At 39.1% G+C, this 18,566-nt stretch overlaps 1 protein-coding gene across 1 annotated transcript in view; it reads right to left on the bottom strand.

The window, feature by feature from the left end:
* The window catches only part of LOC133652606 (breakpoint cluster region protein-like), a 133,722-nt gene that overhangs the window by 115,005 nt on the left and 151 nt on the right, over nt 1-18,566 (bottom strand). Inside the window, exons 2-3 of the mRNA XM_062051549.1 lie at nt 18,154-18,344; nt 16,707-18,044 (exon numbers count right to left, since the gene is read on the bottom strand). Of these exons, the coding sequence (XP_061907533.1) occupies nt 16,707-18,024 (1,318 nt within the window). The 5' untranslated portion in view covers nt 18,025-18,044; nt 18,154-18,344. The remainder of the gene's footprint in view (nt 1-16,706; nt 18,045-18,153; nt 18,345-18,566) is intronic.

The raw sequence follows: 18,566 nt of genomic DNA, 5'->3' as shown, positions 1-18,566 counted from the left end.
AATAATCATATGATTTTTTAAACTACGGCAGACTGTTGACACATTTTGATCTCGGCAACCCAAAATGTTGAAAGAGCCATATTGGACCAAAAATACAAAAACAAATCTATCTGGAGCCGCAAAAAATTAAAAGCCATATTACAAACTTTGTACATACAGACAGTGTGTCATGAGATATAAATTGAATTAAGAGGACTTAAAGGAAACTAAATGAGCTCAAATATACCTACAAATGAGGCATAATGATGCAATATGTACATATAGCTAGCCTAAATAGCATGTTATCAGCGATTAGCTTGCAGTCATGCAGTGACCAAATATGCCTGATTAGTACTCCACACAAGTCAAAAACATCAACAAAACTCCCCTTTGTGTATTCATGCACAACGTTAAAAGTTTGGTGCACAAAATGAGACGGAAAAAGAAGTGGCATAAAACACGTCTTAGAAAGTCGGAGAAAGTTATACGTGTAAACCAACTACGGTGAGTTCAAGGACCGCCAAAATTAGTAGGACAAAACGGCGCTCGCCAAATACTCAAATCAGTGAAGCATGTTTAATATAAACAGTGTGATTTATAACAATTAGGGAGGTTTGTGTCATGTTTGTCCTCCTACAGAAACCATATTAACACAAAAAAATATATGTTTTTCCCCTCATCTTTTTCCATTTTTCATACATTTTTGAAAAAGCTCCAGAGAGCCACTAGGGCGGCGCTAAAGAGCCGCATGCGGCTCTACGGCCGCGGGTTGCCAACCCCCGCTCTAATCCAACAGAGCTGCTGTGGTAATTCTGTTAGTTTTTAAAGCTTACTTTGCACTGAACAGGAAGTCACTGACTACGTATGTTTCAATGGAAACATTTTTCCTATTTTTCAAATAGTTTGGTTTGATATATTTTCACACCGACATGTGGGGTCCCAGTGTCTTTGATTGATTGATTTGATTGAAACTTTTATTAGTAGATTGCACAGTACAGTACATATTCCGTACAATTGACCACTAAATGGTAACACCCCAATAAGTTTTTCAACTTGTTTAAGTCGGGGGTCCACGTAAATCAATTCATGGTAAAATCCATGCACGCTCTCTAATGCGGGGGGTCTCCAACTCGATTTACCTGGGGGCCGCTGTGTGTGTGTCCTACTTCTGTGTTCTTGATGTTTCCCTCCTGTTTTCATGTGTTTTTTGCCTCTTGGTTCAGGCCCTTTCAGGACTGCGCCACAAGGAGTGGCACTTTCGTGACTTTGCTGTGCTTTTTTGAGAACTTTTAGATCTGCCTTGGGAGAACTTTTGGTCTTGGCCATGTTTACAGCGGAGACCAGCTGCTGGCTCTCTGCCACACCGCAGTCTGCGTGGAGAGACCAGAGGAGATGTAGAGAAAAATACGGGACTGCGACGCTAGCTTTGTGTGCCCCGATGGACGAGCTTCACGGAGCTCTCTGGCTGAAGGAGCACGTATCGGACACTTGGGTCTCCCTAGACGGATTGTTACTCATCCGCACGGACCAGACATGGACCGAGAGCTAGTGGGCAGCCTAGGACTGGGTTGCTTTGTTAGGTCTGTTTCTGTCTCTGGCCGTGCAGGCCCCCAGCCCAACAGACAATAGCGTGGAGCACTGCAGAGGCCCTAACGGTGTACACACTGCAAAAACTGAAATCTAAGTAAGATTAAATATCTCAAATAAGGGTGATATTTGCTTATTTTTTGTCTGATAAGATAATTCTTCTCACTAAGCAGATTTTATGTTAGAGTGTTTTACTTGTTTTAAGTGTTTTGGTCCTAAATGATCTCAGTAAGACATTGCAGCTTGTTGCTGACATTTTATGACCTACACTACCGTTCAAAAGTTTGGGGTCACCCAAACAATTTTGTGGAATAGCCTTAATTTCTAAGAACAAGAATAGACTGTCGAGTTTCAGATGAAAGTTCTCTTTTTCTGGCCATTTTGAGCGTTTAATTGACCCCACAAATGTGATGTTCCAGAAACTCAATCTGCTCAAAGGAAGGTCAGTTTTGTAGCTTCTGTAACGAGCTAAACTGTTTTCAGATTTGTGAACATGATTGCACAAGGGTTTTCTAATCATCAATTAGCCTTCTGAGCCAATGAGCAAACACATTGTACCATTAGAACACTGGAGTGATAGTTGCTGGAAATGGGCCTCTATACACCTATGTAGATATTGCACCAAAAACCAGACATTTGCAGCTAGAATAGTCATTTACCACATTAGCAATGTATAGAGTGTAGTTCTTTAAAGTTAAGACTAGTTTAAAGTTATCTTCATTGAAAAGTACAGTGCTTTTCCTTCAAAAATAAGGACATTTCAATGTGACCCCAAACTTTTGAACGGTAGTGTATATTGAGTAAAACATTCTTGAAACTAGAATATCAACTGTTGCAAAGCTGTGTTATCGACACTCACAAGTATAAAACTACTACTAAGTAATAATTTCTTATTTCAAGCTTGAACAAAAAATCATGACTTTGACACAATTGTGTCTCATAATTAAAACAGATGACAGCCAAATGGAGTTTGCTGTTTTATTTTCAATGAAACAATAGAAAATACGTACTCATATAGTAGTACAGTTATTATTAGTGAGAATATACTTATTTTAAGGTATTTTTGGGTTCATTGAGGTTAGCTAATTTTACTTGTTTTGGAAAGTCTTGACAAGTCAAATTGTATTGTTCTATTGGCAGATAATTTTGCTAAGTTCAAATTAAATACCCCTAATTTTTGTATTTTTTTTCTTGTTTTTGAACACTGACTGTTTGCAGTGCAGTATGTGGGTGTTGAAATTGTGTTTTTGTTATGTTTTCTTTGATTGCCTATTTAGTGGTTTTATGTTGTTTGACTTTTGCAGCTGTATGTAGAAATGGTGCCGTTGAATTTGCAGCTGGTTGCATCAGCTCTGTGTTCTTTTTAATGTACTTTATGTCCTGTGATGTTTCCCTCTTATTTTTATTTCTTCATTTTTGTGAACGTTTTGTATCTGCACTGCAACCACATAATTTCCCCATTTTGGGATAAATAAAAAATGTCTATCCTCTCCGATCCTATCCTATCCTTAACGTATTGCTTTTCCGGTTTACCTATGACGTCTCACCAAAACAGGGCATCTTTGCGGCTCCTCACAAATGGCTCTTTAAAGCGGGTCTAAAGCAAAGACTGGTGGGAGAGCGTTGTTTTGAAGGAATTCTTGGATGAGAATGAAAAGAAAACTTTCGAATGTCTCAAAGACCGTTGGTGCCTTGACATACAGCTTTAAGATGAGGGTCGCTATTGTTCTAGACAAGCTTCCCAGTTGAATACAGAGTTATTGCTAATTAGTTAGCCTTGTTCTTTGCCTTGTCATATACCTGCTTCATTCTCTTCCATCTCACTCTTATTTGTTCTGGAGTCCGAATGAAGCCGGCTTTTTCCAAATCCTTAGCTACAACCTTAAATAAATCTCTTTTTCTTTTTTTTTGTACCATCGATGCTCTTCAAAATGTTCCGTTCTTTTAATTTGTGAAACAAATATACAGTCTTCATTCCAATTGTTGCCTCTGTTTTGATTCATTGGGATCTGCTTCTGGGTTATAACCCGCGCGTAGCTTGCCGCCTGTCTGCTTTTTGTTGCAGTGCCTGGTTTTTGGGTCAAGGGTCGGAGCCACCTTTGCAAAAATGGTATCAGGTACCCAGTTCCTCGTGAATACTTAAAAGGCCTACTGAAAGCCACTACTACCGACCACGCAGTCTGATAGTTTATATATCAATGATGAAATCTTAACATTGCAACACATGCCAATACGGCCGGGTTAACTTATAAAGTGTCATTTTAAATTTCCCGCTAAACTTCCGGTTGAAAACGTCTATGTATAATGACGTATGCATGTGACGTCAATGGTTGAAACGGAAGTATTCGGACACATTGTATCACAATACAAACAGCTCTGTTTTCATCGCAAAATTCCACAGTATTCTGGACATCTGTGTTGGTGAATCTTTTGCAATTTGTTTAATGAACAATGGAGACTGCAAAGAAGAAAGCTGTAGGTGGGATCGGTGTATTAGCGGCTGGCTGCAGCAACACAACCAGGAGGACTTAGTTGGATAGCAGATGCGCTATCCGACGCTAGCCGCCGACCGCATCGATGATCGGGTGAAGTCCTTCGTCACGCCATCGATCGCTGGAACGCAGGTGAGCATGGGTGTTGATGAGCAGATGAGGACTGGCGTAGGTGGAGTGCTAATGTTTTTATCATAGCTCTGACGAGGTCCTGTAGCTAAGTTAGCTTCAATGGCGTCGTTAGCAACAGCATTGCTAGGCTTCGACAGGCGGCACAGCATTAACCGTGTAGTTACAGGTCCAGTGTTTGGTTCGGTGTTTCCTGATAGTAGTATTGTTGATCTTCTGTCTATCCTTCCAGTCAGGGGCTTATTTCTTTTGTTTCTATCTGCCATACTTGCCAACCCTCCCGTTTTTAGCGGGAGAATCCCGGTATTCAGCGCCTCTCCCGACAACCTCCCGGCAGAGATTTTCTCCCGACAAACTCCCGGTATTCAGCCGGAGCTGGAGGCCACGCCCCCTCCAGCTCAATGCGGACCTGAGACTGAGTGGGGACAGCCTGTTCTCACGTCCGCTTTCCCACAATATAAACAGCTTGCCTAACTAATTCAAACGAATGGAAACAAGAATTTCAGTTCATCCAGGACAGTTCGAAGGGGAAGGTGTATATTGCCTGTAAATATGTAAATATGTTCTCCATTGAACACGGTGGCCGAAATGATATACTCATCATGAACGGAGAAGTTAAACAGGACAATACTGCCATCTAATGGATAGCCACCGGAACACTGAAATTCAAGTAATTATTTTATGTAAATAAAATAAATAAATATATATATATATATATATATATATATATATATATATATATATATATATATATATATATATATATATATATATATATATAGCTAGAATTCACTGAAAGTCAAGTATTTCATACATATATATATACATATATATATATATACATATATATATATATACATACATATATACATATACATATATATACATATATATATATATATATATATACATATATATATATATATATATATATATATATATATATATATATATACATATATATACATATATATATATATATATATATATATATATATATATATATATACACATATATATATATATATATATATATATATATATATATATATATATATATATATATATATATGAAATACTCGAGTTGGTGAATCCTAGCTGTAAATAACCACGCCCCCAACCACGCCCCAGCCCCCAACCACCCCACCCCCTTTCCCGATATTGGAGGTCTCAAGGTTGGCAAGTATGCTATCTGCATTTAAGCACGATGCTATCACGTTAGCTCCGTAGCTAAAGTGCTTCACCGATGTATTGTCGTGGAGATAAAAGTCACTGTGAATGTCCATTTCGCGTTCTCGACTCTCATTTTCAAGAGGATATAGTATCCGAGGTGGTTTAAAATACAAATCCGTGATCCACAATAGAAAAAGGAGAAAGTGTGGAATCCAATGAGCCCTTTTACCTAAGTAACATTCAGAGTGAAAAAAGATACGTCCTGCACTGCACTATAGTCCTTCACTCTCACGTTCCTCATCCACAAATCTTTCATCCTCGCTCAAATTAATGGGGTAATCGTCACCCACATCTGCGGTCCTCTCCAAGGTTTCTCATAGTCATTCACATTGACATCCCACTGGGTTGTGCATTTTTCCTTGCCCTTTTGTGGTCTCTGAACCGAGGATGTCGTCGTGGCTTGTGCAGCCCTTTGAGACACTTGTGATTTAGGGCTATATACTGTAAACAAACATTGATTGATGCTTATTTTGAGCCAATTAAGCCATTTTAATGTTGTGTAACTAGGCCATAGTTATGCTGATGTTGTTTCGCATTGCTTGGCGATAACGAGGACGTTGACAATGCGACAACACATATACAACTAGTCAACCATGTAGGTCGATTTTGACTAAAGCGGGCACTTTTCAATCATTGTCATATTGCCATAAGCGTGACCGACTTCAGCAAGTTCCCCAGTACTAGATTGAGTTGCGTGCATAAAATGTGTGTAATATACTCGACGATCAAAGGAATACATAACTTTGAATATTTGAAAAAAAACTGACCAAAGTCATGCTTGCAGAACAAAGTGGAAAGTGGGGGAACACAGAACCAGATCGAATGGATTTGTACGTTGCAGTCATCCCACGGGCGTGCTGGCTTACACTTCATGCTGATTAAATATCGGCCTCTCTGCTTGTTTGTCACATGCTTTGTGTCAAAGAGCTTTACAGTGGATCACCTTATATAACAAGGCGTTCTGTGCATCTGTCTAATCCAACCAACACCGGATGATTTTGGGTGGCAGAAGCCAACAATTTCCTGCATCCCGCTCACTCATTGCAGAATATTTGGCTTCAACCCTAAAATACATGGGAATGCAAATAACAATAAAAGTTCTCATGTATCTCGTTCTCAAATTAGACAAACCACTTTCCCTCACCTAACATTGCTATATTGTTACCGAGTCAAAACCCGCAATTACAGATTCCCCTATTGTGTCCGTGCATAACAGCAGGGAGCAGAGATAACAAGCATTTCGATTGGAAGCCATGTGGCACGTTTTAAGCCACTCAATCCTTGTTTTTGAGTGACTTGTCAGGGCTTTTCCCTACCCACCTTCCATGACAAAGGAAACTCTCTCAATTTATCACGCTAGACAAACCCCTTTAAGTTAATTACTCGGCACCAAGGACAACAACATTGATGTGTGCTGACACGAAAGCACTCAGGGTGGACAAGGCCGAGTGACTGGTAAGCCCAGGGGGCAGGTAGCCTTTCTGTGCGAGCATTACAACAATCAGGGGGTTGCAAGCAGAAGGGGGAAAAAGAGAGCGGAGGCCAGCTGACAAAGTGTAAAAAAAAAACGACCGATGTATGCCAATGATCAATACATCATGTCAATCAATACACTGGTTGTACAAGTTCAGTCAAAAGCTGATTAAAGCTGTAAAGTATTAACATTCATTACCAGGTTATGAGGAAAACAGGCATTAGCGTTCATTATTGTTGAAAAAAAAATGCATTTCACCAAACCTGGCCTAGTTTTTGTAGGCCACATCAGTCATCTCATTAAGCTCGTAGTTCGCACCACCACAGGCGAACAGCCCCATGTGGTAAAAATAAACTGCATAATAATCCTGGTGCCTGAAAACATTTAATGGTGGATTTAGTGTGGCGGGTTGGTATCTTATTAAAGAGATTGCAGGTGACTGTTCAACACATAAAGAAAACCTTAATGTTCCTCATTTAGTACTTTATCTTTTACATCTTTGGCATTGACTCATTTATTAACACAAAGGTTTGTTACCGCATCCCTTAACCCCAATATGCAGGGCAGGAATTATATTAGTAGAGTAGTAACTCCGTTTTTGTTGGTAATCCGTTCCAAAGGGTCAGACTAGGACTGAATCGTACGAAATAAATAATGTAAATCCAATGAATCCCTTCCAGACACCCAACATTAATGATACAAAACACATTTTATAGAGAATATTTATAGTTGTATGCTGAAAATAATGAGAAATACATACACTACCGTTCAAAAGTTTGGGGTCACATTGAAATGTCCTTATTTTTTAAGGAAAAGCACTGTACTTTTCAATGAAGATAACTTTAAACTAGTCTTAACTTTAAAGAAATACACTCTATACATTGCTAATGTGGTAAATGACTATTCTAGCTGCAAATGTCTGGTTTTTGGTGCAATATCTACATAGGTGTATAGAGGCCCATTTCCAGCAACTATCACTCCAGTGTTCTAATGGTACAATGTGTTTGCTCATTGGCTCAGAAGGCTAATTGATGATTAGAAAACCCTTGTGCAATCATGTTCACACATCTGAAAACAGTTTAGCTCGTTACAGAAGCTACAAAACTGATCTTCCTTTGAGCAGATTGAGTTTCTGGAGCATCACATTTGTGGGGTCAATTAAACGCTCAAAATGGCCAGAAAAAGAGAACTTTCATCTGAAACTCGACAGTCTATTCTTGTTCTTAGAAATGAAGGCTATTCCACAAAATTGTTTCGGTGACCCCAAACTTTTGAACGGTAGTGTATAAATAAGGGTGTAACGGTACGTGTATTCGTATTAAACCGTTTCGGTACGGGGGTTTCGGTTCGGTTTGGAAGTGTACCGAACGAGTTTCCACAAGGACATATTAAGTAGCGCACCGCACGTTGTGTAAACAATGCACACTGAGGCACAACACACAGCATGCTAGCAACGACCGGGCTACTACAACATGCAAAAGCCAGAGCTGGAAGACCCTCTTGCCTCGTTAAAATCTCCCGTTTGGGAACATTTCGGTTTTGCGATGCGACACAACAATGAATAACATCGCTTCAACGAAGATAAAGACGAACAAACACAGCTCCCACCGCATTCAAGCAGCCTCTCCTCGGCGAGTCAGGCAGGGCTAAAGCAATAACAAATGCCATTGGTGTTTTTATAGCAGCAGATTTAAGACCATGTTGCATTAAAAACTATATTTTGACCCACTTCTATGGTGGAAGAACAATGAGCCCATATATCCTCTTACTGCCAAGTTAGCCAGGCACTACCTCACCATACCTGCTACCTCCGTGCCCAGTGAAAGGGTATTTTCCACAGCTGCAAGCAGGTCTGCTCTTTCTGCAGACAATGTGGATAAACTGATTTTTCTGGCAAAAATCATGAAGATTGAGTGAAAGTCACCAGGGTTAAAGGCTGGGGGGGAAAAAGAAAAGTTAATCTGAGGCTGAGTTGACTTGAAACTGTTTAATGTCGCACTTTTTGTATGTAGAAGAAACATTTTGTCATTTTATTTAATCTGAGCAACAACTTGAAGCAGTTTAATGTTGCACTTTATATTTGGAAATGTTGCACTTTTTATGTAGAAAGGTTTTGTTAAGAAACCAATTCTGAGCCCTATCTTATTTAGTTTTTATTTTATATATGTTGACTGCATTAACCCTGGCAATGGACCCTGTGTGTATGTAAGTTATTGTTATGTTAAAAGGATAAAGCCATTGTTTACAAATTTTGGTAAATAATTAAACCAGAAAATGTATATTTACTTTTTTTCTTACTGTACCGAAAATGAACCGAACCGTGACCTCTAAACCAAGGGGGGTACCGAACTGAAATGTTTATATAAATGATGAATGAAATGGATAATGAACATTTAACATGACTTTTATCTTTTCTGATGACTCTTGTTGGTAACGACGGTGGTGAGCGGAGAGGGGGGAAAAAGGTTTTTCAGTTCTTTCTTAATTCAATAGTGTTTCTCACCTTCTTTATAAAAGTACTTGCACTTGCAAAAATGTTTGTCCTCATGGTGGCTTATTTTGAAGTCATACTCAATAAAAAAAAAAAAAAAAGCACAGAGATTGCGTTACTAATGCGTGGGATTCTTCATGTGGGCACTCGAATCCGCGAAATGATATGTGTTCAAACAGTTTAGTTTGTCACGTGCAAAGTTTGGCCGGTCGATTACCAATACAATATGCGTAATCAATGACAACATTTTGGGACAAAAAGTGGGGTTGATGCAAATTGAGCACTTAATTTGTACAGAATTGATTTACTAGTGGGCATTCTTATCCACTTAAAAACATAAGAACAAGATGTAACATATTAATGGATAGGAATTATAGTAAATCATTCGAACAATTGTGTTGTTGTATTTGTTGTTGAATATAATAGCTGCAGAGGCACTGCTTGGAGTGCACAACTTGGCTTGTGGCCAGTGGATGTCTAAATTAGTTTGTGGTCTGAAGAACAACAACATGACTTCAGCTCTGGGAAGTTCACACAGACCTAAATTATGACACTCCTCAGGGCAGGATCATTAAATGGTATCTCAACGGGAGCTCAGAACATTCAGAGACATTTTCCCATCTCATTTAGAAATATAAATACAAACCCCGTTTCCATATGAGTTGGGAAATTGTGTTAGATGTAAATATAAACGGAATACAATGATTTGCAAATCATTTTCAACCCATATTCAGTTGAATATGCTACAAAGACAACATATTTGATGTTCAAACTGATAAACTTTTTTTTGTGCAAATAATCATTAACTTTAGAATTTGATGCCAGCAACACGTGACAAAGAAGTTGGGAAAGGTGGCAATAAATACTGATAAAGTTGAGGAATGCTCATCAAACACTTATTTGGAACATCCCACAGGTGGACAGGCAAATTGGGAACAGGTGGGTGCCATGATTGGGTATAAAAGTAGATTCCATGAAATGCTCAGTCATTCACAAACAAGGATGGGGCGAGGGTCACCACTTTGTCAACAAATGCGTGAGCAAATTGTTGAACAGTTTAAGAAAAACCTTTCTCAACCAGCTATTGCAAGGAATTTAGGGATTTCACCATCTACGCTCCGTAATATCATTAAAGGGTTCAGAGAATCTGGAGAAATCACTGCACGTAAGCAGCTAAGCCCGTGACCTTCGATCCCTCAGGATGTACTGCATCAACAAGCAACATCAGTGTGTAAAGGATATCACCACATGGGCTCAGGAAAACTTCAGAAACCCACTGTCAGTAACTACAGTTGGTCGCTACATCTGTAAGTGCAAGTTAAAACACTCCTATGCAAGGCGAAAACCGTTTATCAACAACACCCAGAAATGCCGTCGGCTTCGCTGGGCCTGAGCTCATCTAAGATGGACTGATACAAAGATATAAAGTGTTCTGTGGTCTGACGAGTCCACATTTCAAATTGATTTTGGAAACTGTGGACGTCGTGTCCTCCGGACCAAAGAGGAAAAGAACCATCCGGATTGTTATAGGCGCAAAGTTGAAAAGCCAGCATCTGTGAGGGTATGGGGGTGTATTAGTGCCCAAGACATGGGTAACTTACACATCTGTGAAGGCACCATTAATGCTGAAAGGTACATACAGGTTTTGGAGCAACATATGTTGCCATCCAAGCAACGTTACCATGGACGCCCCTGCTTATTTCAGCAAGACAATGCCAAGCCACGTGTTACATCAACGTGGCTTCATAGTAAAAGAGTGCGGGTACTAGACTGGCCTGCCTGTAGTCCAGACCTGTCTCCCATTGAAAATGTGTGGCGCATTATGAAGCCTAAAATAGCACAAGGGAGACCCCCGGACTGTTGAACAACTTAAGCTGTACATCAAGCAAGAATAGGAAAGAATTCCACCTGAGAAGCTTCAAAAATGTGTCTCCTCAGTTCCCAAATGTTTACTGAGTGTTGTTAAAAGGAAAGGCCATGTAACACAGTGGTGAACATGCCCTTTCCCAACTACTTTGGCACGTGTTGCAGCCATGAAATTCTAACTTAATTATTATTTGCACAAAAAAAATAAAGTTTATGAGTTTGAACATCAAATATCTTGTCTTTGTAGTGCATTTAATTGAATATGGGTTGAAAAGGATTTGCAAATCATTGTATTCCGTTTATATTTACATCTAACACAATTTCCCAACTCATGGAAACGGGGTTTGTAAATGAAATAATTAATTCAAAGTTATTTTTGTTAAATGCCTTTGAAAAAGCCATTTAACCAACATTTCAACATCAATGGCATTACCGGTAATCGAAATAGCGGCAGAGATCACCAATGCAATAGTGTTTATGGATTTCACAAAAGCATTTGACACAATCAATCATAATATCTTAATAAACTAATTACAACGTTATGGCATCAGAGGGTTGATTTTAAACTGGGTAAGAAGCTACTTAACCAACAGGAAGCAATAGGTGAAGATATGCGAACACACTTCCACAGAGATGAAAATATTTTGCGGCGTACCTCAGGGATCAATACTAGGAACAAAATTGTTCAATCTTTATATAAACGACATCTGCAAAGTTACAAAGGACTTAAAGTTAGTATTATTTGCAAATGATACAACTATGTTTTGTTTAGAAGAAAACACAATACAAATAATAACAGAAAAAATAAACAAATTCAAAAGAAGGTTTGACAAAAACAGACTTTGAATCCCAGTAAAACTAAAATAATGTTATTTGGTAACAGTAGAAGGGAAAGTCAAATACAAATAGACGGAGTAGACATTGAAAGGGTAAAAGAAAACACATTTTTGGGTGTAATAGTAAATGATAAAATGAACTGGAAATCTCTTGTAAAAATATACAACATAAAGTAGCAAGAAACGCATCAATAATGAATAAAGCAAAACATGTTCTGGACCAAAAATCACTTCAAATTCTTTACTGCTCACTAATGTTACATATCTGGGTTATTGTGCAGAAATATGGGGAAACGACTATAAATGTGCGTTTCATTCATTAACGGTGTTACAAAAAAGATCAATTAGAATAATACATAATGTTGGCTATAGAGAACATACAAACACTTTTTCTATTGAATCATCCATCCATCAATTTTCTACCGCTTGTCCCTTTCCGGGTCGCTGGGGGTGCTGGAGCCTATCTCAGCTGCATTCGGGCCACCCTGGACAAGTCACCACCTCATCACAGGGCCAACACAGATATCAATAATATTCCAATTCAACGACTTGGTGCATTCGCAAACATCTAAAATGATGTACAAAGCAAACTATAACCTGCTACACAAGAATGTCCAACAATTATTCTCAACAAAAGAGGAGACATATAACCTTAGAGGAAAATCTAATTTAAAACATTTGTATGCACGTACAACACTTAAAACCTTTAGCATATCCGTATGTGGAATTAAATTATGGAATGGATTAAGCAAGGAAATTAAATAAAGCACCAATATGATTCAGTTCAAGAGACTGTTCAAACTGCACGTGTTCACAAAGTACAAGGAAGAAGAATTCTGATAAACCTTAAAAAAATCGGGGGTCAGCAACCCGCGGCTCTCGAGCCGCATGCGGCTCTTTAGCACCGCCCTAGTGGCTCCCTGGATTCCTAATTGTTAGAAAGCCCAATGTTTAATATGGTTGCGTTTACGCTTCACTGATGACAGTATTTGGCCTGCGCCTTTTTGTCCTACTAATTTTGGCGGTCCTTGAACTCACCGTAGTTGGTTTACATGTACAACTTTCTCCGACGCTGCCACAGAAAGACGTGTTTTTTGCCACTCCTTCTTTGTCATTTTGTCCACCAAACATTTTATGCTGCGCGTGAATGCACAAAAGTGAGCTTTGTTGATGTTATTGACTTGCGTGGAGTGCTAATAATCCATGCTAACGTGCTATTTAAGCTTCCCTTTAACTTGGGCACACACATCTATACCTTCGGCAGTTTTAAGCCAGTCATTTCCCGGAGTTATCTAACCCTCTGAGACACTTACTTAATGTGTTGCTCTCATTACAACACTTACATAAGGCTTTTAACTTTTTGCGGCTCCAGACAGATTTCTTTTGTGTATTTTTGGTCCAATATGGCTCTTTCAACATGTTGGGTTGCAGAACCCCGTCCTAAGTGAACCATAAACTACTTAACTATTTATTTATGGGAACTTTATTTATGTTTATATGTCCAATATTGCTTTATGTATTTAATACTTGTTTATTTACTTGTGGTATGTTTATATATTGACTATTCTGTTACAAACTGAGAACAAAGAAAAAGGATGAAACTGCTATGATATTTTAAAAAAAGGGGCCGGATTAAATATGCTCTGCTTCTTTCCACTACTGTTTTGATGTGCTGTAAAGAAACAGCTGGAAATATGTGATGCATTACATTGTAGTTGTATTGTATGTATGTTTGAAACTGAAGCCTTGAAATTAAAAATGTTCACTGTATGTAATGTACACATTCTACATCTTAATATCATCATAAACAGGAGACTTTGATGGTTTACTGTTGGTGTGGAAAATGTATTCATTTGTGCTACTGGATAAGAGTAAATATTTAAAGAGGCTTGTTTCTTGAGTAACAGTAAAGGAATATAACAATTATGGCTTTGAAAGGGCTAAAATCTTCACTATGCAACAGCGTAGTCACTATGGCATGGTAATCCTGTTTACAGTATGCTTTTCCACTAGACAAGGCTCAATATTATTTTAGTATACACTATGTCATTTTGTGACGTTTGTTTTTTAGTGTGCCGTAGAGCGGGGGTCAGCAACCTGCGGCTCTAGAGCCACATGCGGCACTTTAGCGGTGCTCTGGTGGCTCCATGGAGCTTTTTCAAAAAAGTATGTAAATGGGAAAAAAAATAGGATGAACTTTTGTTTTTGGTTTGAATACGGTTTCTGTAGGAGGACAAACATGACACAAACCTTCCTAATTGTTAGAAAGCCCACTGTTTAATATGTTTGTGCTTCACTAATGAGAGTATTTGGTGAGCGCCATTTTGTCCTACTAATTTCAGCGGCCCTTGAACTCACCGTTGTGTGGACTGTGACTCAACAGTTTGTTTACATGTATAACTTTCTCCGACGCTGCGACAGAAAGACGTGTTTTATGCCACTCTTGTTCACCAAAGGTTTTATACTGTGCGTGAATGCACAAAGGTGAGCTTTGTTGATGTTATTGACTTTTTATAGAGTGCTAATCAGGAATATTTGAGCTCATTTAATTTCCTTTACTTATGTCCTTTGTGTATTTAATTCACATTTGTTTCATGACACATTGTATGTAATATTGGCTACATTTCTGATAGTTTTTTGAGTGCCATGTGTTCCAGACCACAGCAAACGTTACCCAGCTTGCAAAGATTGTAATAAATCCCTTAGAAGAAGACAGTCTGTCGTTTCCTTTAACTTGGACACACACATCTATACCAGGGGTCCCCAAACTTTTTGACTCCGGGGCCGCATTGGGGTAAAACAATTTGGCTGGGGGCCGCACTGTATATATATATATATATATATATATATATATATATATATATATATATATATATATATATATATATATATATAATATGTAAATGTGTGTGTGTGTGTGTGTATATATGTATATGTAAATGTGTATATGTGTGTGTGTATATATGTATATGTCTATGTATATGTCCATGTATATATATATATATATATGTATATATATATATATGTATATGTGTATATATATATATATATATATATATATATATATATATATATATATATATATATATATATATATATATATATATATATATATATATACACTACCGTTCAAAAGTTTGGGGTCACATTGAAATGTCCTTATTTTTTAAGGAAAGCACTGTACTTTTCAATGAAGATAACTTTAAACTAGTCTTAACTTTAAAGAAATACACTCTATACATTGCTAATGTGGTAAATGACTATTCTAGCTGCAAATGTCTGGTTTTTGGTGCAATATCTACATAGGTGTATAGAGGCCCATTTCCAGCAACTATCACTCCAGTGTTCTAATGGTACAATGTGTTTGCTCATTGGCTCAGAAGGCTAATTGATGATTAGAAAACCCTTGTGCAATCATGTTCACACATCTGAAAACAGTTTAGCTCGTTACAGAAGCTACAAAACTGACCTTCCTTTGAGCAGATTGAGTTTCTGGAGCTTCACATTTTTGGGGTCAATTAAACGCTCAAAATGGCCAGAAAAAGAGAACTTTCATCTGAAACTCGACAGTCTATTCTTTTTCTTAGAAATGAAGGCTATTCCACAAAATTGTTTGGGTGACCCCAAACTTTTGAACGGTAGTGTATATATATATATATATATATATATATATATATATATATATATATATATATATATATATATATATATATATATATATATATATATATATATATATAAATGTGTATATGTGTGTGTGTATATATGTATATGTCTATGTATATGTCCATGTATATATATATATATGTATATATATATATATATATATGTATATGTGTATATATATATATATATATATATATATATATATATATATATATATATATATATATATATATATATATATATATATATATATATATATATATATATATATATATTGTAACCGACTTAAAGAGCGCACTTGCTGCATGTCACGTTATCGATGGTAAAATGCATTTTTAGACAATATGATTTGCCTGAGTGGCTAGGAGACGGTAGAAAATGGACTAGTCAGGACAATTTTTTTTTTTTAAATAATAAAAAAAACGGGCCGGATTTTGGACGCTGGGGGGCCGTATCCGGCCCGCGGGCCATAGTTTGGGGACCCCTGATCTATACCTTTGGCCATTCTAAGAAAGTCATTTCCAGGAGTTATCTCACCCTCTGAGAAGTTTTACTAATGTTTTCCAATGTTGTAAAAATGTGTAGAGTAAATATTACATTTCAACATTTCTGTCAACGAAGATTTGCGTCAGCCTGCGACACATAGTCATTTTGATCGTAGGCTAATATAGTTAATTAGTTACTTACATCATGTGTTGCCATCATTATAACACTTATATCAGACTTTTAAAGTCATTTTGATAGTAGGCTACTATAGACACTTACATCATGTGTTGCCATCATTATAACACTTATATAAGTCTTTCAATTTTTTGCGGCTCCAGACCGATTACTTTTTTGTATTTGTGGTCCAATATGGCTCTTTCAACATTTTGGGTTGCCGACCCCTGCCGTAGAGTATAAACACGCGTTGTTTGGAAAGTGAAGAGTGTGTGTGTGCATTCCAGACATACCCAGATCTCCTTGAATACTGTTGTCGTGGGAGGTTCTGCTGGACACGGTGGAGTCCCCATCACTGGGCCAGGGTTGGCCCGTCTTATGTACTCTGATGGCCGCGTCAGTCAGACCCACCTGCTGCCTCAGACGCTTTAAGGAGAGAGGTGTGGGTGGACTGCTGCTGTCGCACGACTGCTGGGACGGTGAGCGACTTTTCTCCCTGAACATCGGATAGGCAGTGGGACTGGGAGAGACATGGCTGGACTGGCCTGAGGAGAAGTCCTCTTCGCTGGATGTCAGGTTCTCGTTGGAGCTACAGTCTGGAGTGTATCCTTCTCCAACATCGTCAAAGCTGCCAGGGGAGCAGGAGTGCCTTGGCCATGTAAGGTGTGTGTCTTCCTCTATGCTGTGGTCTTTAATGTGGATTACTCTTGTCTCCCGCTCAGCAGGCATCATACCCCCGACATACACACTAGCATACGGCGGGCACTCAGCTGCCTGTGGCTCAGACGTTCCTCCGGTAGAACGGACAGCACAGTCTTTCAGGAAGTGTTCCTCGGGTTCATCATATATCCCATTATAGCTGTAGTTCCCCTCCGTGGACCTGCCCCGTTGGAAACACTTGCTTATGTCCCCTGTAGTGGCCGAAAGGTTCCCTGGTATGGAATGAAGAGACCTCTTACGCTCCATCTGCATGGCCTGGCAACCGAGTGTGCTGATCTTGTCCGAGACCTCCCTGTCGTTCACTTTGACCAGTCCCCGCTCGTAATGGTACTCCATGTTAACGTAGAAGGGTTTTTCCGGCTCTCCCGTCACCGACAACCCTCGGCCATCTCCGGCCGCGTGAGAATTGGCTCTCCTGATGCGCTCAAAGTTGGATCGCAGAGCTGCAACAGAACCCGGCCCGACCGGGAATTCAGCAATGTCCGACTCCGGGCGAAAAGGTGACGCCCGACCCTTCGATTTGGCACCCTCTGCCTCTCCCTCTGGATGCGGTGTCCATTTTGCGGTCTTGCCGGGTCCTGTCTGCGTCTGCTCCGCTTCCTTTTTGTGACCATCCGGACCGCCGCAAACGTCCCCGTCGCTCGTCTGCGCCGGCCTTTTAAAACCCCACCGTTGCCCGTCGTAAGACTTCTTCTCTTTGGCGAGGAGAGTCTGCAGGTAGATCATCCGAAAGCGCTCTTTGTTTACCTCCTTCTCCAGGTGTCTGATGGACGTCTTGCATTTGACCAGCTCCTGTTCGATCGCTCCTAAAGAGTTGAGCTCCATGCACGGTGGATCCGATTCGGGGAACTGGGTTCTCCAAGCGTCGATAAACCCCACCGGTTCCACCATGGTTAGCGACCAGACAGACACTATTCAGTGGAGAGTACAAACCAAAAAGACATCCGAGGATTGGTTATTTAAGAGCCACATAGTGGTGCAAGTTAAAAGGAAGGATCCACTTTAGGTGTCTTTACTCACAAAAAACATCTGTCCAGTTTCTGTGCTACGTTTTGGCGAGAAATATGGAGCTTTCCTTTCGATGGTCTATCCTCTGGAGGTGTTATGTCCTCTATGCTTGCTGTCAGACTGACTGAAGGCTGGATGGTGCTCTGCCTCCCCGTCAGAGCAGCACCGGGAGGCGGGGCATCGTTGTGTGATTCGGGATTACTCTAAAATTAGAAGAAAAACATAACGACTAGCAAAAGTAGGTTTTCCGTAAAAGACCAATCCAGGTCAAAGGTGGCTGACTCAAATGAGAAAAGAAAATAAGTTAAATGGATTAAAAAAAACGTCAATATTTACTTCCTTGAACACCAATCTCGCGTTGGAATTAATTTTAAAGCAGAGTTGGAAGAAAAGGTTCAAAAAGTTCAGCAGCAACCGCGCGTTCA

This window comes from Entelurus aequoreus, linkage group LG06, assembly GCF_033978785.1.
Source record: "Entelurus aequoreus isolate RoL-2023_Sb linkage group LG06, RoL_Eaeq_v1.1, whole genome shotgun sequence".
NCBI classification, from domain to species: Eukaryota; Metazoa; Chordata; class Actinopteri; order Syngnathiformes; family Syngnathidae; genus Entelurus; species Entelurus aequoreus.
The sequence above is the reverse complement of the archived record's forward strand: the minus strand, read 5'-3'. Positions and strand labels throughout refer to the sequence as shown.